Source organism: Pezoporus wallicus, unplaced genomic scaffold (genome assembly GCF_028554395.1).
Source record: "Pezoporus wallicus isolate ANWC-B61680 ecotype Strahan unplaced genomic scaffold, APGP_CSIRO_Pwel_v1 contig_8649, whole genome shotgun sequence".
Lineage (NCBI taxonomy): Eukaryota > Metazoa > Chordata > Aves > Psittaciformes > Psittacidae > Pezoporus > Pezoporus wallicus.
The window spans coordinates 303,549-317,625 of NW_026639134.1; the positions used below are offsets into that span (position 1 = coordinate 303,549).

At 43.7% G+C, this 14,077-nt stretch overlaps 1 protein-coding gene across 9 annotated transcripts in view; it reads left to right on the plus strand.

The window, feature by feature from the left end:
* The window catches only part of FGD3 (FYVE, RhoGEF and PH domain containing 3), a 120,298-nt gene that overhangs the window by 70,786 nt on the left and 35,435 nt on the right, over nt 1-14,077 (plus strand). For all 9 annotated transcript variants that reach the window (XR_008972710.1, XM_057413762.1, XM_057413764.1 and 6 more), the window contains exons 3-7: nt 326-494; nt 1,367-1,961; nt 9,824-9,913; nt 11,098-11,234; nt 12,919-13,075. Coding sequence is in view for 8 of the 9 variants with exons in the window: in XM_057413762.1 (XP_057269745.1) it covers nt 326-494; nt 1,367-1,961; nt 9,824-9,913; nt 11,098-11,234; nt 12,919-13,075 (1,148 nt within the window). In the remaining variant the exon portion in view is untranslated. The remainder of the gene's footprint in view (nt 1-325; nt 495-1,366; nt 1,962-9,823; nt 9,914-11,097; nt 11,235-12,918; nt 13,076-14,077) is intronic.

Genomic DNA, 14,077 nt, shown 5'->3' on the forward strand with positions numbered 1-14,077 from the left:
GATTTCGATGGTGAGCATATTTGCAAAACCGAAGGGTGAGCTGTGCATCCTGTTTCATAACAAGGAAGCGGTGAAGTTCTGTGAGCTGCTGGGCTGTTATCAGGACACAATAGGAGAAACACAAAATAGAAGCCTGTCGTTTCTCTTTAGTGTACGGCAGCTTGCTTTGGCTAAGAAATACTTCAGGACTGCGCCTGTGCCATTTATAAAGGATGGGGAAAGAATGGATAGCCTCGATCTACACTGAGTGCTTGGATTTTGTTCCCAGTTTAAGATGAAGAAGATGGAGATTTATCCTCCCACTTTTTCCTCTGTCTTTTATTAGTACCTCCTAAGCCTGTCCATCTCAAACCTGGGCAGGAAAGAATTCCTCCTGCACCTTCTCGGCCTTTGCCAGCTGACCCCAAGTCGTCAAGGAGCTTAGCACCTGGAGAAGAAGAAATACCCATATCAGCAGGAGTCAACACACTCATTGAGAGATTTGAAAGTATTAGGTAAATATGGCTTTGGAGATCTGCTCTAATCTCCCTTTTTTGCATTTTTAACTTGGAATTTAACCATAGAAAACATCAATTGTAATTATCATGTAGAAACTCCTCTCAAGATGTTTTCTACTGGAAGTGCAAAACTTGACTGACTACACAATGAGTTGCTTTTGTTTATTTGTTTGTTTTTATAAAACCATATATTACAGCAACTCTCAGTTTGTAACACATAGTTGTTCTTAAGGAGCTTAAGACCTGCTGAGTTTGGTAAGTGTTCTATGAGAAACAAGAGGTCAAGAGTCAGCTTTCAGTACATTGCTTTGATGTCAGGATTGGGTTTTGATCATAGGAACTTGATCACTATGATATAAAGTAATTGAGTTTTCTGCCTAAGATTCAGTAAACACCAGACATGTTGTTAGCTTGCTTCTTCGAGGCAGGGGAGAGTTAAATCACAGTGTACTGTGGAACAACATCCTGTAGAACAGCGTTTCCTCTGAAACTTTATATATAAGGGGCATTAAATGATAAAATATATGTATTTTGCTGTAAACCCAGCTTGTTTACAAATACATGAAAACTCTCCAAAGACCAAAGCAAGCCAGACTGTTCTTTAAGGCACCGTTGGGAGTATTGAAGGCCCAGGGTTCTAGTGGTACCATTTCAGTAAAACTCACGGCTAGGGGTGGTGTATTTTTACTGGGAATTGTTGGGTGAATATCATTATGGCAATGTGCACACACTTGCCTCCTAGGATTGTCAGAGGGGTGCAAGAAATACAACTTGAATCAAATAATAATCAGGCTCTCCCTGTTTTGGGGCACTCTTGAAACCTCTGGATGTTATTATGAATGGCTGTGGTGCTTTCTCTTTGCCTGCAGGCAACCTGTACATATTCTTCAAAGAAACCAGCTCAATTTAGCACTTAAGATGGACCCTGGCCTGGACTCATCCAAACAGCCAAGCTCGTGTGACTGTGACATGATGGCTTCTAGCAGTTCTTCAAATGAGAAAAGTGAACCAGATGAAAACGAGCCAGATGTCCCATGCAGCGCAGATCTGACCAACACAGACATCATGAAAATAAAAGAGCTAAGCATAGGGGATAACAAAAGCTGTGAAGACTGTGCTGCTGTGACTGTGAGCAAAGAGCCGTCTGCAGAGCTTAGCAATAAAGACTCAACTGCAGAACTGAACGGTAATGGTAAAATTCCCAACAGAGACAGTGGCATTGACAGTCCTTCTTGTAGCGTGGCAGGGGAAACCTTCCCCAGTGAAGAAGGTACAGAGCAGAAAAAGCCTAGCATGGCTGGGAATCCAGGGGAGACGGAATCTGACAAAAAGGGCACCAAACCTTCCTCTGCGGAGCAAAAGAGAGACTCCGCACAGGAGGAGGACAGTGACATTGATGAAGGAAGCAGCGAGGAGCAAGAGACGGTAGAAGTGCCAAAGTTAGAGTATTTGGATATAAACAAGGTAAGGTAATTTGGTTCGTTGCTGAAGTAGTCCCTTGCGTCACTTTCATATGTTGTTTGGGGTTTATGTCAAAGGATCATAACAGTCATCAAGATTTCCTGCTTGATGCAGGCCATAACTTGCTCTTGACCTAGATAGAAAGGTTCCTAGTCTTGATTTAAAAGGTTTCATATAAAAGAATACATCACAACCAGAGGTAAGGTGTTAAAATTGAAGTGCTTTTGTCGGTGATCTTTTTTGTGTCTAGCAGCTTCTAGCTGCTAGATCATGTTTTCAGTGGGGCTTCATGATCTGCAGAGGGCAAATTGGATAGTGCATCTTGCAGGGTCATAGCCTTGCATCCTACAAGGACGTGCATGTTGGAATCTCTTCCAACAGTGATTTCTTTTTTAAACAAAGACTGTGCTTCTATTGGTGTGATTACTTTTTGAGTGCAAAGAAGTGTTTTGAGGTGGATATATCAAATTACTCTTCAGGAAACGGTAGCTAGAAGAGATGGTCTTTGAATCTAGACTAATGTAGTCCAGGCTGTTGTGCATTTGCTGCATCTGCCTAAGAGTAATAACAGATTCCTTTCATTATCTGTTTATCAAAACAGTTATTTTTAGAAATAGTGATGATAGGATGGGTTAGTTTTTTTTCTGAAAAAGAAAACAGAAGGTGCTTTGAGCAAAATGTCTGCAAAATATTCCACTTTTTTTTTTTGGCGGGGTTTTTAGTTGGTGTTTGGAGATGTTTGGATTTTTTCCTTTTTCCCCCCCATCATGACAGTAAAGTTAGTATAATGGATTTTTGTTCTTCAAAGTATATGGTGAGCACCAGCAACTAATGCACTGCAGCATCGGCACCTCAGTTTGTGCCAATTGAGTAGTTCTTTTGAAATCGTCAAGTATATCCCGATTTGTGTGTGTCAAGAGCTTGTTCCCTTGGAAATGTGGCAGTTGAAACTCATGCAGTAGCTGCTGGGTCAAATCAGGCAGTGACATGATGAAAGTTGGATGCATGTATGCGGTAGATGGGGAGGATGTTATCTCGTTTGCCTGTCTCTGAGTCTGCAGTCCCTGGCAGCTGGTGCAAATGCAGGAGGAGGTACCCCTCAGCCTGTCCCACATCCATGAGAGCCAGGGAGCATGCCCTTGCCTTGGACTGCCTGTGCTGGATGGAGCTACCTGGGCATGGAAGGCTGTGCTGCAGGTTGCTTGGGACTTGCACAGGAGTACATCCATGGCATCAAGTTAGGGGATCCAGTAGGACTGCAGGGTCTGTACTGCTAAAGGAGATCTCTGTCTTTTATCTTGTGTGCAGGAGTTTAAAGTGGGCATCTGCAGGAAGCATCTTAGAGATGAAGACTCCAATTCATGTCTTGCTATTAGCATTTATTGCTAATGCAGTATCTTGTTTGTGTTATCCACATCTGCACCTGTAAAATCATGGGAGTGGTGGATACATGAGGGTGGTGGGACACTGGCACAGGGTGCCCAGAGAAGCTGTGGCTGCCCCATCCCTGGCAGTGTTCAAGGCCAGGTTGGACCACAGGGGCTTGGAGCAAGCTGCTCTAGTGGAAGGTGTCCCTGCCCATGGCAGGGGTTGGAGCTGGAGGAGCTTTAAGGTCCCTTCCAACACAAACCACTCTGTGATTCTATGATCTATCAACACATCTAACACAGCCATTGACATCCTCTGTCTCCTCAGTAGTCTGCAGTGAACACTTCTTTACGTCTTATATGGGCAGCATCACCATCACAGTGCATGGCTTCTTGCCTGCTGCTGTTGATTTTCCTCATTTGTGTGTTTATACACACACACTGTGAGATACTGTAATTATTTTATATTCATAATATGTGTGCATGTGTGCAACTGAAATCTTATTTAAAAGATTGGTTTTTTAGTGGTAACACGCCTGCAAGAAAATAATGTATTGAATTAAACAAAAAATATCTTTAATATGGTAATTAAATTTACTGTTTGGACTAGGAATGCAGTATCAAACCAGCTGTGGCAAGCTAAGCAGAAGACTTTGCCATGTGTTTAAGGAGTGACTTGCTGGCAAATGCCAGTGTCTTGTGATACATCAGTTTTGATGGCTGTTCTTTAAGTCTTGTTCCTTGGGTTAAGTATCTGTATAGTATGAAATAATGCTGATAAAACACAGAGTTATGAGACCATAATTCTCTGCAGGATGCTTGGTGAATTTATAAAAGAGATCTCTCTAGAGGATGATCTTTCTGTTTTGTTTTCTTGTGTTACTTTCCTTCGTGAAGTGCATTTAGATGATGCATCTCAGGTTCGCCCTTGTATTTGGATTTCATTTCACCTTCCAAAAGGCAGTTTTGATGCTGTTAGCTTGGGTTTGCAGTCAAGTGGAGGGGGAAGGCTTAGAGGCCTGGTGACTCTTCTGCTGTGTAAGGGTTCTGCTCTCTTCTGGGGATGCAGCATGTGAAGCCAATGCACATGTGCACATCATCCTCCTGCTCTCGCCTTCAATTCTGCTGCATATTTGGGGCACTATGGACCAAGGCTTAAGGTAAAGGGCCATAGCTTCTAGCAAGGAGAGCCATTGTGATTCGAAGTTGACTTGTTCTGTGGTTATTCTTAGGCTGAAGTTCACATCACCCTTGACAAAACTGGGAATTTTCCAGAAAACAAGGTGCCTGTCCTGCCTGAAGCAAGAGAAGAGTGCGGTCAGCGCCAGCAGCTGGCTTGAAGGCCGGGGAGACCCCAGCTTCCCCTAGAAAGCTTTGTATAGGGAGCCAGCATCTTTTTCCTGTGTCCCCTGTGCTATCCCTAGTACCAGGCTCTGCAACTGCACAACAGGGGTAACCAAGGGCTGCTTATGTCTGCAGGTTTCCAGAAAGCTTTGTTATAGTTGGAGGAAGTTGCATAAGAAGTACAGCTGCAGACTGATTTAGTGATGTCTCAGTAACTCTTAGTATGTCAAGCTAAGGGAAGCTCATGAATAAACATAAGTAGGAGAAAAACATAAGTAGGAGTTTTGCTTCTCTCCACTAATTTTCTGCTTCAGGTCTCTCTCCATCCACCACCCAAGCTTTCACACATCCCATGGCTGGTGAGGCAATGCTGCCTGATGTAGGACTCGTATTGTTTTATTTAACTTTGCAATGTGATGTGGCTTCCTGTGGGAGTCTGCAGCACAGTTTAACTGGTCTCACTATTAGCTCAAAATTATTGGAATATGGTTTAAAAGCTCAGGAGTGACTTACTAAGCTTCCCAGTTATCTCTTGTCAAAATGAAAATGAACAAAGGGAGCTTATTAGTTTTGATGATGTCTCAGAAAATGTCAGGAGCTCTGAAAACTGGGGCATGTTAGCCTTGATGGTTACAAAACCAAAAAAAAACAGGCATGAAAGTGAGACTGAGGGGCTGTCATGCTCTATAGTCACATACCCAAGGCTTCTGCTGACTGCCTGGGAGCAACAGAGTAATGCTGTGGAGAGGGCTAACACTTCTTCATATCTTTTTATTTAGATATTTTGCACTAAGAATAGTATGTGCTCATTAGTAATTACCAAAAAATGCCTTCCTCCATCTGTCCTGCTTCCTGCTGTGTGAAATAGTAGTAATGAAGTCCCATGTGGGCCTTACACAGTCCCTGACACATGCTTGCGTTCTGCCTGGACGTGGCTGGAGTTTGACTCCTGTTTTTGCCGGAAAAGTTGTCCTCCAGTCCTGCAAGTCAGACCTTTGGGTGGGATTATCTCCATGTAGTATCTCCACGCTGAGAAAAAATTTCGTAAGTCAATGTTTTAACTAGTCATAATGCTGGCTAAGAAAAATCAGATATGTTCTCATCATCTTTTCTTAAAATATCCTAAGGAAAATGAGATCTCAATGCAAAAGATGATCACCAAGCACAGGACAACTTTTCTGTCTTGTTTTCAGCATTTTCAAGTAGGAAGTTGTCTGTCATCTTTCTTGGACTTTCTGTGTTCTCTGTAGGTGTGGCTGGTGGGGTTTTGAAGCATAACTGTATGTGATTTTAGCCTGAGCTGTGTCCCAGCAGCTTTCCTGCAGGATTCTTCGGAAGGCCCTTGTGACAGAGGTGCTAACTAAATACTGTATGGGATTGTGCACAACCAGTTGTATGAGCACTGGTTGCTGCAGGGTATTGTTCAAGTTTTCTCCTATCAAACCTTTGTTTTTTACTTTAAATGTTCATTTCCAGTTTGCTTTCAGGACAGATGGGTCAGTCTCTGCATCCAGCGCTCTGTGGCCTGGGTGTGCTCAGTGGAGTAGGTGAGTAGGATTGCAGGAAGCAGCAATGCACTTGAGGGCACTTGACTGCACAAGTCAACTCAGCATGTGCCATGGCCTAATCTGTGTCTGTGACTGGGATATTTCAGATGCATTCCCACCATTGATGTGTATCTGACCTTGGAAAGAAGGTCCTTTCTCTTCAAAATGTGTTTTGGACAGGAACAGCTGGAAATGAGCTTTTGAACCTTCCACAAAGAAGTGAAAGAGCATCATGTTGCTTTGAGCACTGGAGTGAGTTTTCTGTGGTGTGAAGTCGTAGAATAGGATCACAGAATAGTTTGGGTTGAAAGGGACCCTCAAAGCTCATCCAGTCCAACCCCCCTGCAATGAGCAGGGACACAGAATCATAGAATAGTTAGTGTTGGAAAGGACCTTAAGATCATCCAGTTCCAACCCCCCTGCCATGGGCAGGGACACCTCACGCTAAATCATATCACCCAAGGCCTCATCCAACCTGGTCTTGAACATCTTCAACTAGATCAGGTTGCCCAGAACCACATCCAGCCTGGCCTTGAATATGTCCAGGGATAGAGCATCCACCACCTCTCTGAGCAACCTGTGCCAGGATTTTACCACCCTCATTGTAAACAATTTTTTCCTCACGTCCAGCCTTAATCTCCCCAATTTTAATTCAAAACCATCACCCCTCGTCCTGTCACAACAGGCCCTGCTGAAAAGCCTCTCCCCATCTTCCTTATAGGCCCCTTTTAAGTACTGAAAGGACACAGTAAGGTCTCCCCTTCAGGAGCCTTCTCTTCTCCAGGCTGCCCCAGCCCAGCTCTCTCAGCCTGGCTCCAGAGCAGAGCTGCTCCAGCCCTCGCAGCATCTCCATGGCCTCCTCTGGGCTCTCTCCAACAGCTCCACGTCCCTCCTGTGCTGCTGCCCCAGAGCTGGATCAGGGCTGCAGGGGGTTCTCCCCAGAGCACAGCAGAGGGGCAGGATCCCCTCCCTGAGCTGCTGCTCACGCTCTGGGGGTGCAGCCCAGCACACGGGGGGGGAGGGGGGAGGGGGCGTCTGGGCTCAAGCCACACTGAAGCTTGGGTCATGTCCGTGTCAACACCTCCTGCTTCCCTTTTCTCATGTTTCATCTGAATTCAGCAGCGAAACAATTTTGACAAGGCTCTGCAGTAGAGGTCCAGCTGGGATGTGCAACTGTGGAGGACAGTCAGAACATGCCATAGCTGTGATGTCAGCAGATGCATTGGGCAGAGCAGGATATAATCTACATTTGAGTTTGCAAATTTGTTGTACTTTTCCTTTAGAAGCACAGACTGTGAAATACCGCGTTCATAATGAACTGAACTGTGGCTCGGGCTTTGTTGAAGCAGTCCTGCTCTGGGGACTGCATCACCTTCGTTTATCTGCTGTTTCATTTAAAACGTTTTGTCCATTGAAAAGCAAATATGTTGCAAATTAGGCTGAGAAATGCCTCGCTGCCCCTAGCAAAGACAGCGCCTGCAGATAGAGTCGCTCTTTAGAACTGAGCTCAAGCTGAGTCTGTTTAGCTGCTACTTAGTATTTAAGCAGATGTCAGCAAGGTTTTTTGGAAATACAAGCTTAATTGCAGATGGTGAAGGTGCAGAGGTTAGGAAGCGCCTGTGCTGTGTAAAGGTTTACTTCTGAGAACAAATGTGTTTGCTTGGAAATGATTTTTCAGATTCTGAATTCAAAAAGTTCAAAAGATGCTGTTGGTGGCTGGCATGCTGGCCTGTTCCGTCAGTGCCTCATTTGAGCTCTTTTCTGTGCCCTGAGTTCGAATGGCCAGCAATGCATTTCATTCTAAGCTGTAATGTTGGGGTTTTGTTTTTTTTCTTTTCTCCTAAATATTAATATATATCACATAAATGAATGGAGCAGGATGTTCTGTGCACTGCTAGGATATCTTAAGACAGTATTTGAATTTGCTTGAAATCATTTGAGTAGTGGGGTAGGCAGAGTATGTGCCAAAGCTTTATTCCTGGCATGGTTGCCCATCTCCAGGTTTGTGCCTAGGAAGAGAGGGATTGTTATAAAAGACTGATGTGCTTTTAAACCCAGAAAAGCTGTTCACCCTCTATAATTACTACTTATATCATGGAACTGTGGGTAGTTCATGCTAAGTGGTATCTCATTTCATGTAGGGTAACCGTGGATCTGGTTTGTTTGAATTCTTGGCTAGCTTTGAAGAGTCCTGGAGGTCTTTCCAATTGTATTGCAGTTTGCCTAAAGGGAGGCAAGGGGGTGGGGGTGTTACTTTAATATTTTCTTGTCGGCTGTGTTTGGAAACACAGGAAGGTGTTGTTGAAGAAGCTCAAAGAGAGCATTCAGTTGACCCTTTCTGGCAATCTGGTGGTGGCCCTCAGGGCTGTGCCTAGAAGTGCCTGACACAGGTGGTGGCAAGTGCATGGAGATGGGCATTAGGGATGGAAAGCTCTGCTCCTGATGAGAGGCCCAGGTGCTTCCTGAACTGGAGACAGCCCTGTGTGTTTAACAGACTTCAGCTGGACTTCTGCTCCATGGATTTGTTCAGTCCTTTTGCGAACCTGCTTGTCTGCAGTGACATATTGCTTGAGGAAGTGGCTCTTGGTCTTTAAGCAGCACCTTGGTAATGTTTTTTGATGCCCTTTAGTTTTCCTGCAGATAAATAGTGAATAACTGCACCCAGTTGTTGCTCACTGTTCCATTGATCATTTATACATCTCTCTTAACTTTATGGCAGTTGTCTTTTTTTTGTGGATCCAGCCCAGTAAAATTCCCCTACTTTGATCATCCTTGCTGCCCCTTTTAGATGTTTGTATTCCTGACCACAGAACAGCCAACCCTCAGCTCTGACTGGCTTGGTAATACATAAGCATGGCATTGAAAACCTGCACCCTTAAAAAGCTGTCTAGAGTGTGTCAGAATGCTAAAGCCTGTGTCCTAATAATTTGAGTATTTTAAGCACTTGGCGAACAAGGAGTCTGTGTCTTTTGGCTAAATTGTGAATAATGTCAGTGCGTTATAACTGCGTTCAGGTTTTTTAATTAATCCTTTCTCATTAATTTTTTGAAAGGAGTTTCATGAAAGACTTCGCTGAGTGACTCAGGTTCTGTTCCTGAAAATTCTTTCCAGGGAATTGGCTGGTCTTTAAAGCTGTGCAAAAATCGCAGAAATACAGCAGGGAGAATAATGCTGTGCTGGCCAGGGAGAGAGACCTGTGCCCAAACTGGTCTGGTTTCTAGTTTTCTTTTTAGTCACAGGACCTGAATCCAAAAAGGAGAACAGTTGATTTATACTCTCATGCCTTAGTTACCAAATACAGACTTATTTCCAGATTTAGCAGATGTTTAGCGGATGAAATCGTAATGAACTCAATTGATATGCTGACCAGCCATTGACTGCGTTACTAATTGCTCTTTCAGGAAATAGCTTTCAAAGTGTCTCTGGAGCAAACTGATCCTTTGATGAGGGGTGCAGAGCAGACTCTGAAATGTGTTACCATCCTTCACTTCAGGTGTCTCTGCTGGCAGGGAATCTGGCCCATTGAGAAAATGGAAAAGAGAAGAGGTGATGAAACTTAGATTTGGAGGTGCGGATGGATTGTGTTATTTGTAACTTTTTCTTTCAGTGTACAGAACCCCAAAAGCTATTCAATATCGCAAATGAACTGCTCCATACGGAAGAAGCATATGTTAAAAGACTCCATCTGTTGGACCAGGTAATTTGATTTTGGATAAACTCTGCTTTCTTTACTGTGAGCAGCAAGGATGTCTCCTGTTCATGCCCTAACCTGTAGCCCAATAGTGTGAAACCCCTGTTTAGAGGTGGGAGATGGGGACTGCTTGCCAGGCGGCGTGCCTTGGGTCCCAGAGGTGAGCTTTTGGCAAGGGGGATCCCAGAGCTGGAACCCAAGGATTAGGATGTTGGAAAGAAGAATGGGAAAGCAGCAGCCCAATGGTATACAGATACCATCAACATTTGGTTATTCCCTGGGGCGTATGTGGAGAGGAAATCACAGGGACACCGGAGGCACTGTGAAATTATGAAATCAGTGATTGCTCTGTAATGTGCAAGAAGTTTGAGTTTTACTAAAATCAGGCTACATTGGTAAGTCCTAGGCTCACAGAAATTAGGGGTTCTTTTTGCCCACTGTGTTTCGTAATTGTTTTCCATCATGTTTACACATGGGGATAAGGTAAAGCTGATGTGATGAGCCTGAACCTTCTTCCACTTAAACACCAAGGCAAGTCTGCAGAGTTCAGGCATTTCTATAATTAGCTCAAATTAAAAAAACAAATCTGAATGTGCAGGAAAAGAGTAAAAATGGGTGTGAGTCACATTGCTAACAGAGGGCTTGTTAAAACCAGGGCAGGAAGAAAACTGTCACCTTGTTAAAAATCTTGTTACAAGCTGTAACTTGCAGAGCCCTCTACGCTCTGACTCTAGGACTCTGTGGAAGACTTTGCAATGTTTGCTTTGGATAATCAGAGACTGTTTCAGGACCTTAGAAATCATGGGTGTCTTTCCCTGTTGTTCAGTACACAGACAAACAAAATAATCACACAGTTTATTTTGCATCACAGAAATAGGAGTAAGTGCTCTTCAGGGACTGGTTGTCCTTTGCAACTGGCACTCCTAAGTACAAGATGCCCAATCTTCTCGTTAGCTCCAATCTTTTTGATTTACCCTTATCACTATGGCCTAGAGGCACAAATCTAACCCTGCTTGGCAGTGGGCTTACGTTTTCTGAACCTCCTGAAAGACCCCAAGGAATGACTACCAGAAGTCAAAAGTTGTAGCTCTCTTCTAAGGCACTCAGCTTTGTAATACTGCAATCTAAAGCCAGCATGTCCAGGGATGGTTTTTGTAAATATGTTGGTGCTGTCTTGTTGTCTTACGCAGGTTTTTTGCACTAAGTTGTCCGAAGCAGGTATTTCATCTGAAGTGATCACAGGCATCTTTTCAAATATTTCTTCCATCTATTGTTTCCATGGACAATTTCTTCTTCCTGAGCTCAAAACAAGAATTACACAAGAATGGTGGGTAACTGTCATTACAATTGTTTTAAAAATGCATTTTCAAGAAACCAGAGCAACTGTAAGGCTTCATCTCATTCCAGATTTTCAGTTGTTTAATGCAGCAGCTCACTTGTTGTTCTATACATTAGTCTGGAGTCCCTTGAGCATTTCTGACTTCTGGAGTAGACTTGAGCCCTCAAAATCTGGAGTGCATTGTGAGAATTTTTTCAGTCCAAAGTTTTCCTCACTGTACTGCCACTCTCCTGTTAGTGCAGTACTATGAAATTGCACAATTGGGAAGGAAGGAAATTGCTTGTTTTGGCTCCCTAGATAAAGTACTTCACCCCCACTCTGAGGTGCTAAAGAACCTAGTTCTCAAAGCGGGAAAATGCATTGTCATGTCATAGCCCAGGCTCGCATGCCATTTTGGAGGTGTCACCAGAAACAACCACTTTGTGTGGGTTTTTTGAGTTTTGTTGTGGTTATATAAAATTTAATGTTAAAATCAGCATTGTAGCAGTCAACCAGTGGAAAATCTGGGCAGATGAGTTGGATGACTTCATATCTATAAATCTGCTTATGTTGTTACACAACTACTTCTGTTGTTGAGCACCACAGCATTGTGTAAGTTTTTACCCCAGAATTTGTTGGCCTTTTGTTCTAGGAGATAATAAATATTATTGGTATACCTGCTTTCTTCAAGAGAATAGGTGCAGTTATAGTTTTTGGATTGGCTTTGGTTTTGTTTCTTTGGCTTTGTTTTTTTTTTGGGGGGGGGGGGGGGTTTGAAGGTTTTATTGGGCTTTTTGTTTTTTTAACTTGGAGTTTTTGTTTTTCGCTGAGTAGTAAAGGCTCAAATTTGTCAACCTCATAAAGTTGTAGATAAGGCAGAAATACAGCAATAGGTGGAAACGTTAATTGTAAGGCAGACGTTGGAAACTTGATTTGAGATGACACATTGACTGCATAGTGCCCTGCAGTGGAAGTTTCAGATAGTGCTGCCCCTTTCCAAGTACCCTGACTGGTGAAGACAAGACCAGAGTTCACATCTCTCTTGACTGAGGCCAGTCTTCATATAGTTCATCAGTGACCAGAGGGAATTAGTGAGTATCAGCATTCTTGGACCTGACTTGGCACTTACAGGTACAGCTGCAATAAGGGGAGGGAAACCGCAGAGTCTGGAAGTCAGAGAGGGCAGAAGCTTGTTCAATAGCTGAAGAGTTCAGCAGGAGAAGAAAGCTGGGAGAGAAATGGCTGTCCTCTGCCCAGCTGTGAATTTGGAGAAGACAGATGTCTCTGGGACTACCCAGCTGTACCGAGTGACCTCTCTGTATTAAAACCTCTTCTGATATTTGGCTGTGGTGGAACAGATGATTTTAACAAAGTAAAAGTTTCCTGCAGAAGTTTCCACTGGACAACAGACATCTATAAAAGTCTCTTTTAACAGTGTGTGGTCAGTTTGAATTTGATCCTCACTTACAAGAGTGACACTGGGGGCAGAACATCTGTATGTCTAGATTAATGTTGGCTTTTTCATCTAGGATATGACATAGATTGCTTTAAAATTAGCCTGAAATATCTTCATTGCATATGTGTGTAAGTGCTTGTGCATGTGGGAGACAACTGTGAAAGTCTTGCAGTTGTGGTTTTTCTCAGAAGATAGTACTGATTTCCAGAGATTTCAGTGCTTACCTCTTTCCCATAGGAACGCCAACCCACGGCTTGGAGATATCCTACAGAAACTTGCTCCTTTTCTGAAGATGTATGGAGAATATGTAAAGAACTTTGACAGAGCAATGGACATGGTGAACACATGTATGCAGAGGTCCTCTCCATTCAAAGATGTTGTTCAGAACATACAGGTATGTGGTTAATTGGCATAACATGGAGATACTTAGTCATTTGTGTGACTTATTTTTTTCCCAGTATGTGACACACAGTGTTTAGCTACAAGATAACACTGCTCTAATACTAAGAATACATCATTTTTAGTGCCAGTCGTTTCTTCTCTTTTTGCTGTCTGACATGTATTTTTCACCTATGTAGCTTTTTTTCTGCTCATATATTTAAGAGGAGTATCAGAAGTCACAGAACAAAACCTTGCTTCTGGCCCAGCAGTTCTGACTGAACATGTCCATTTATAAATGCTTTTTGATTTCTTTTCCTCATCACTAATTTTAATTGCTTTTTAATAAATACATTTCCATTCTGAGGTGGGTGTGTTTGAGTTCAAGTGTGTCGCCAGCAGCGTGTGCTGCTGGTCTGATTTTTGTGAGGCTCAGGAAGTGGCATGCAGCTCTTGGGGCTCACAGCTCTGCAGGAAGATGCTTATCATGGGTTTTCATGTGTTTCCTCTTAATTGTATAAAAAGCTGTGTGGGGAGGGGGGAAGAGCTCTGCTGATGCTGGTGTATCTTTGAAACCTCTCTCTACAATCAGGCCCAGGGCCAGCTGAAGGGATAAAGCAGGCTCCAGCACACTTGAAAGCATCTCTCTGCCTGTGCTGGGAAAGCAGATACCATCCTTTGGGAAGGGCGAGCTGGCAGGGAGTGGGTTAAGCTGAGGAGGGAGCGCAGCTGCCTGCCCTCAATGGGAGGATTGTGGCTGGGCCAGCTGTAGGGAATCAAGTAATCCCCAGCAGCATAGGGGAGAGAGGCCCCACATGGAGGGTCAGGGCTTGGAAGAGTAGGGAGTGGGGAAGTTCCTCTCCTACTAGACTCTCACTCCACATGGCCCTTTCTTAACCTTGTTCTGTATGAACCCAGCTTGGCATCTTCCCACCCTGTCTTTTCTCACCACCAAGTTGCCAACATAAGCCATGTGTGTTAGCTGTCAGTCTGCAGAGCTGGTCTCCATCTGCCTGAG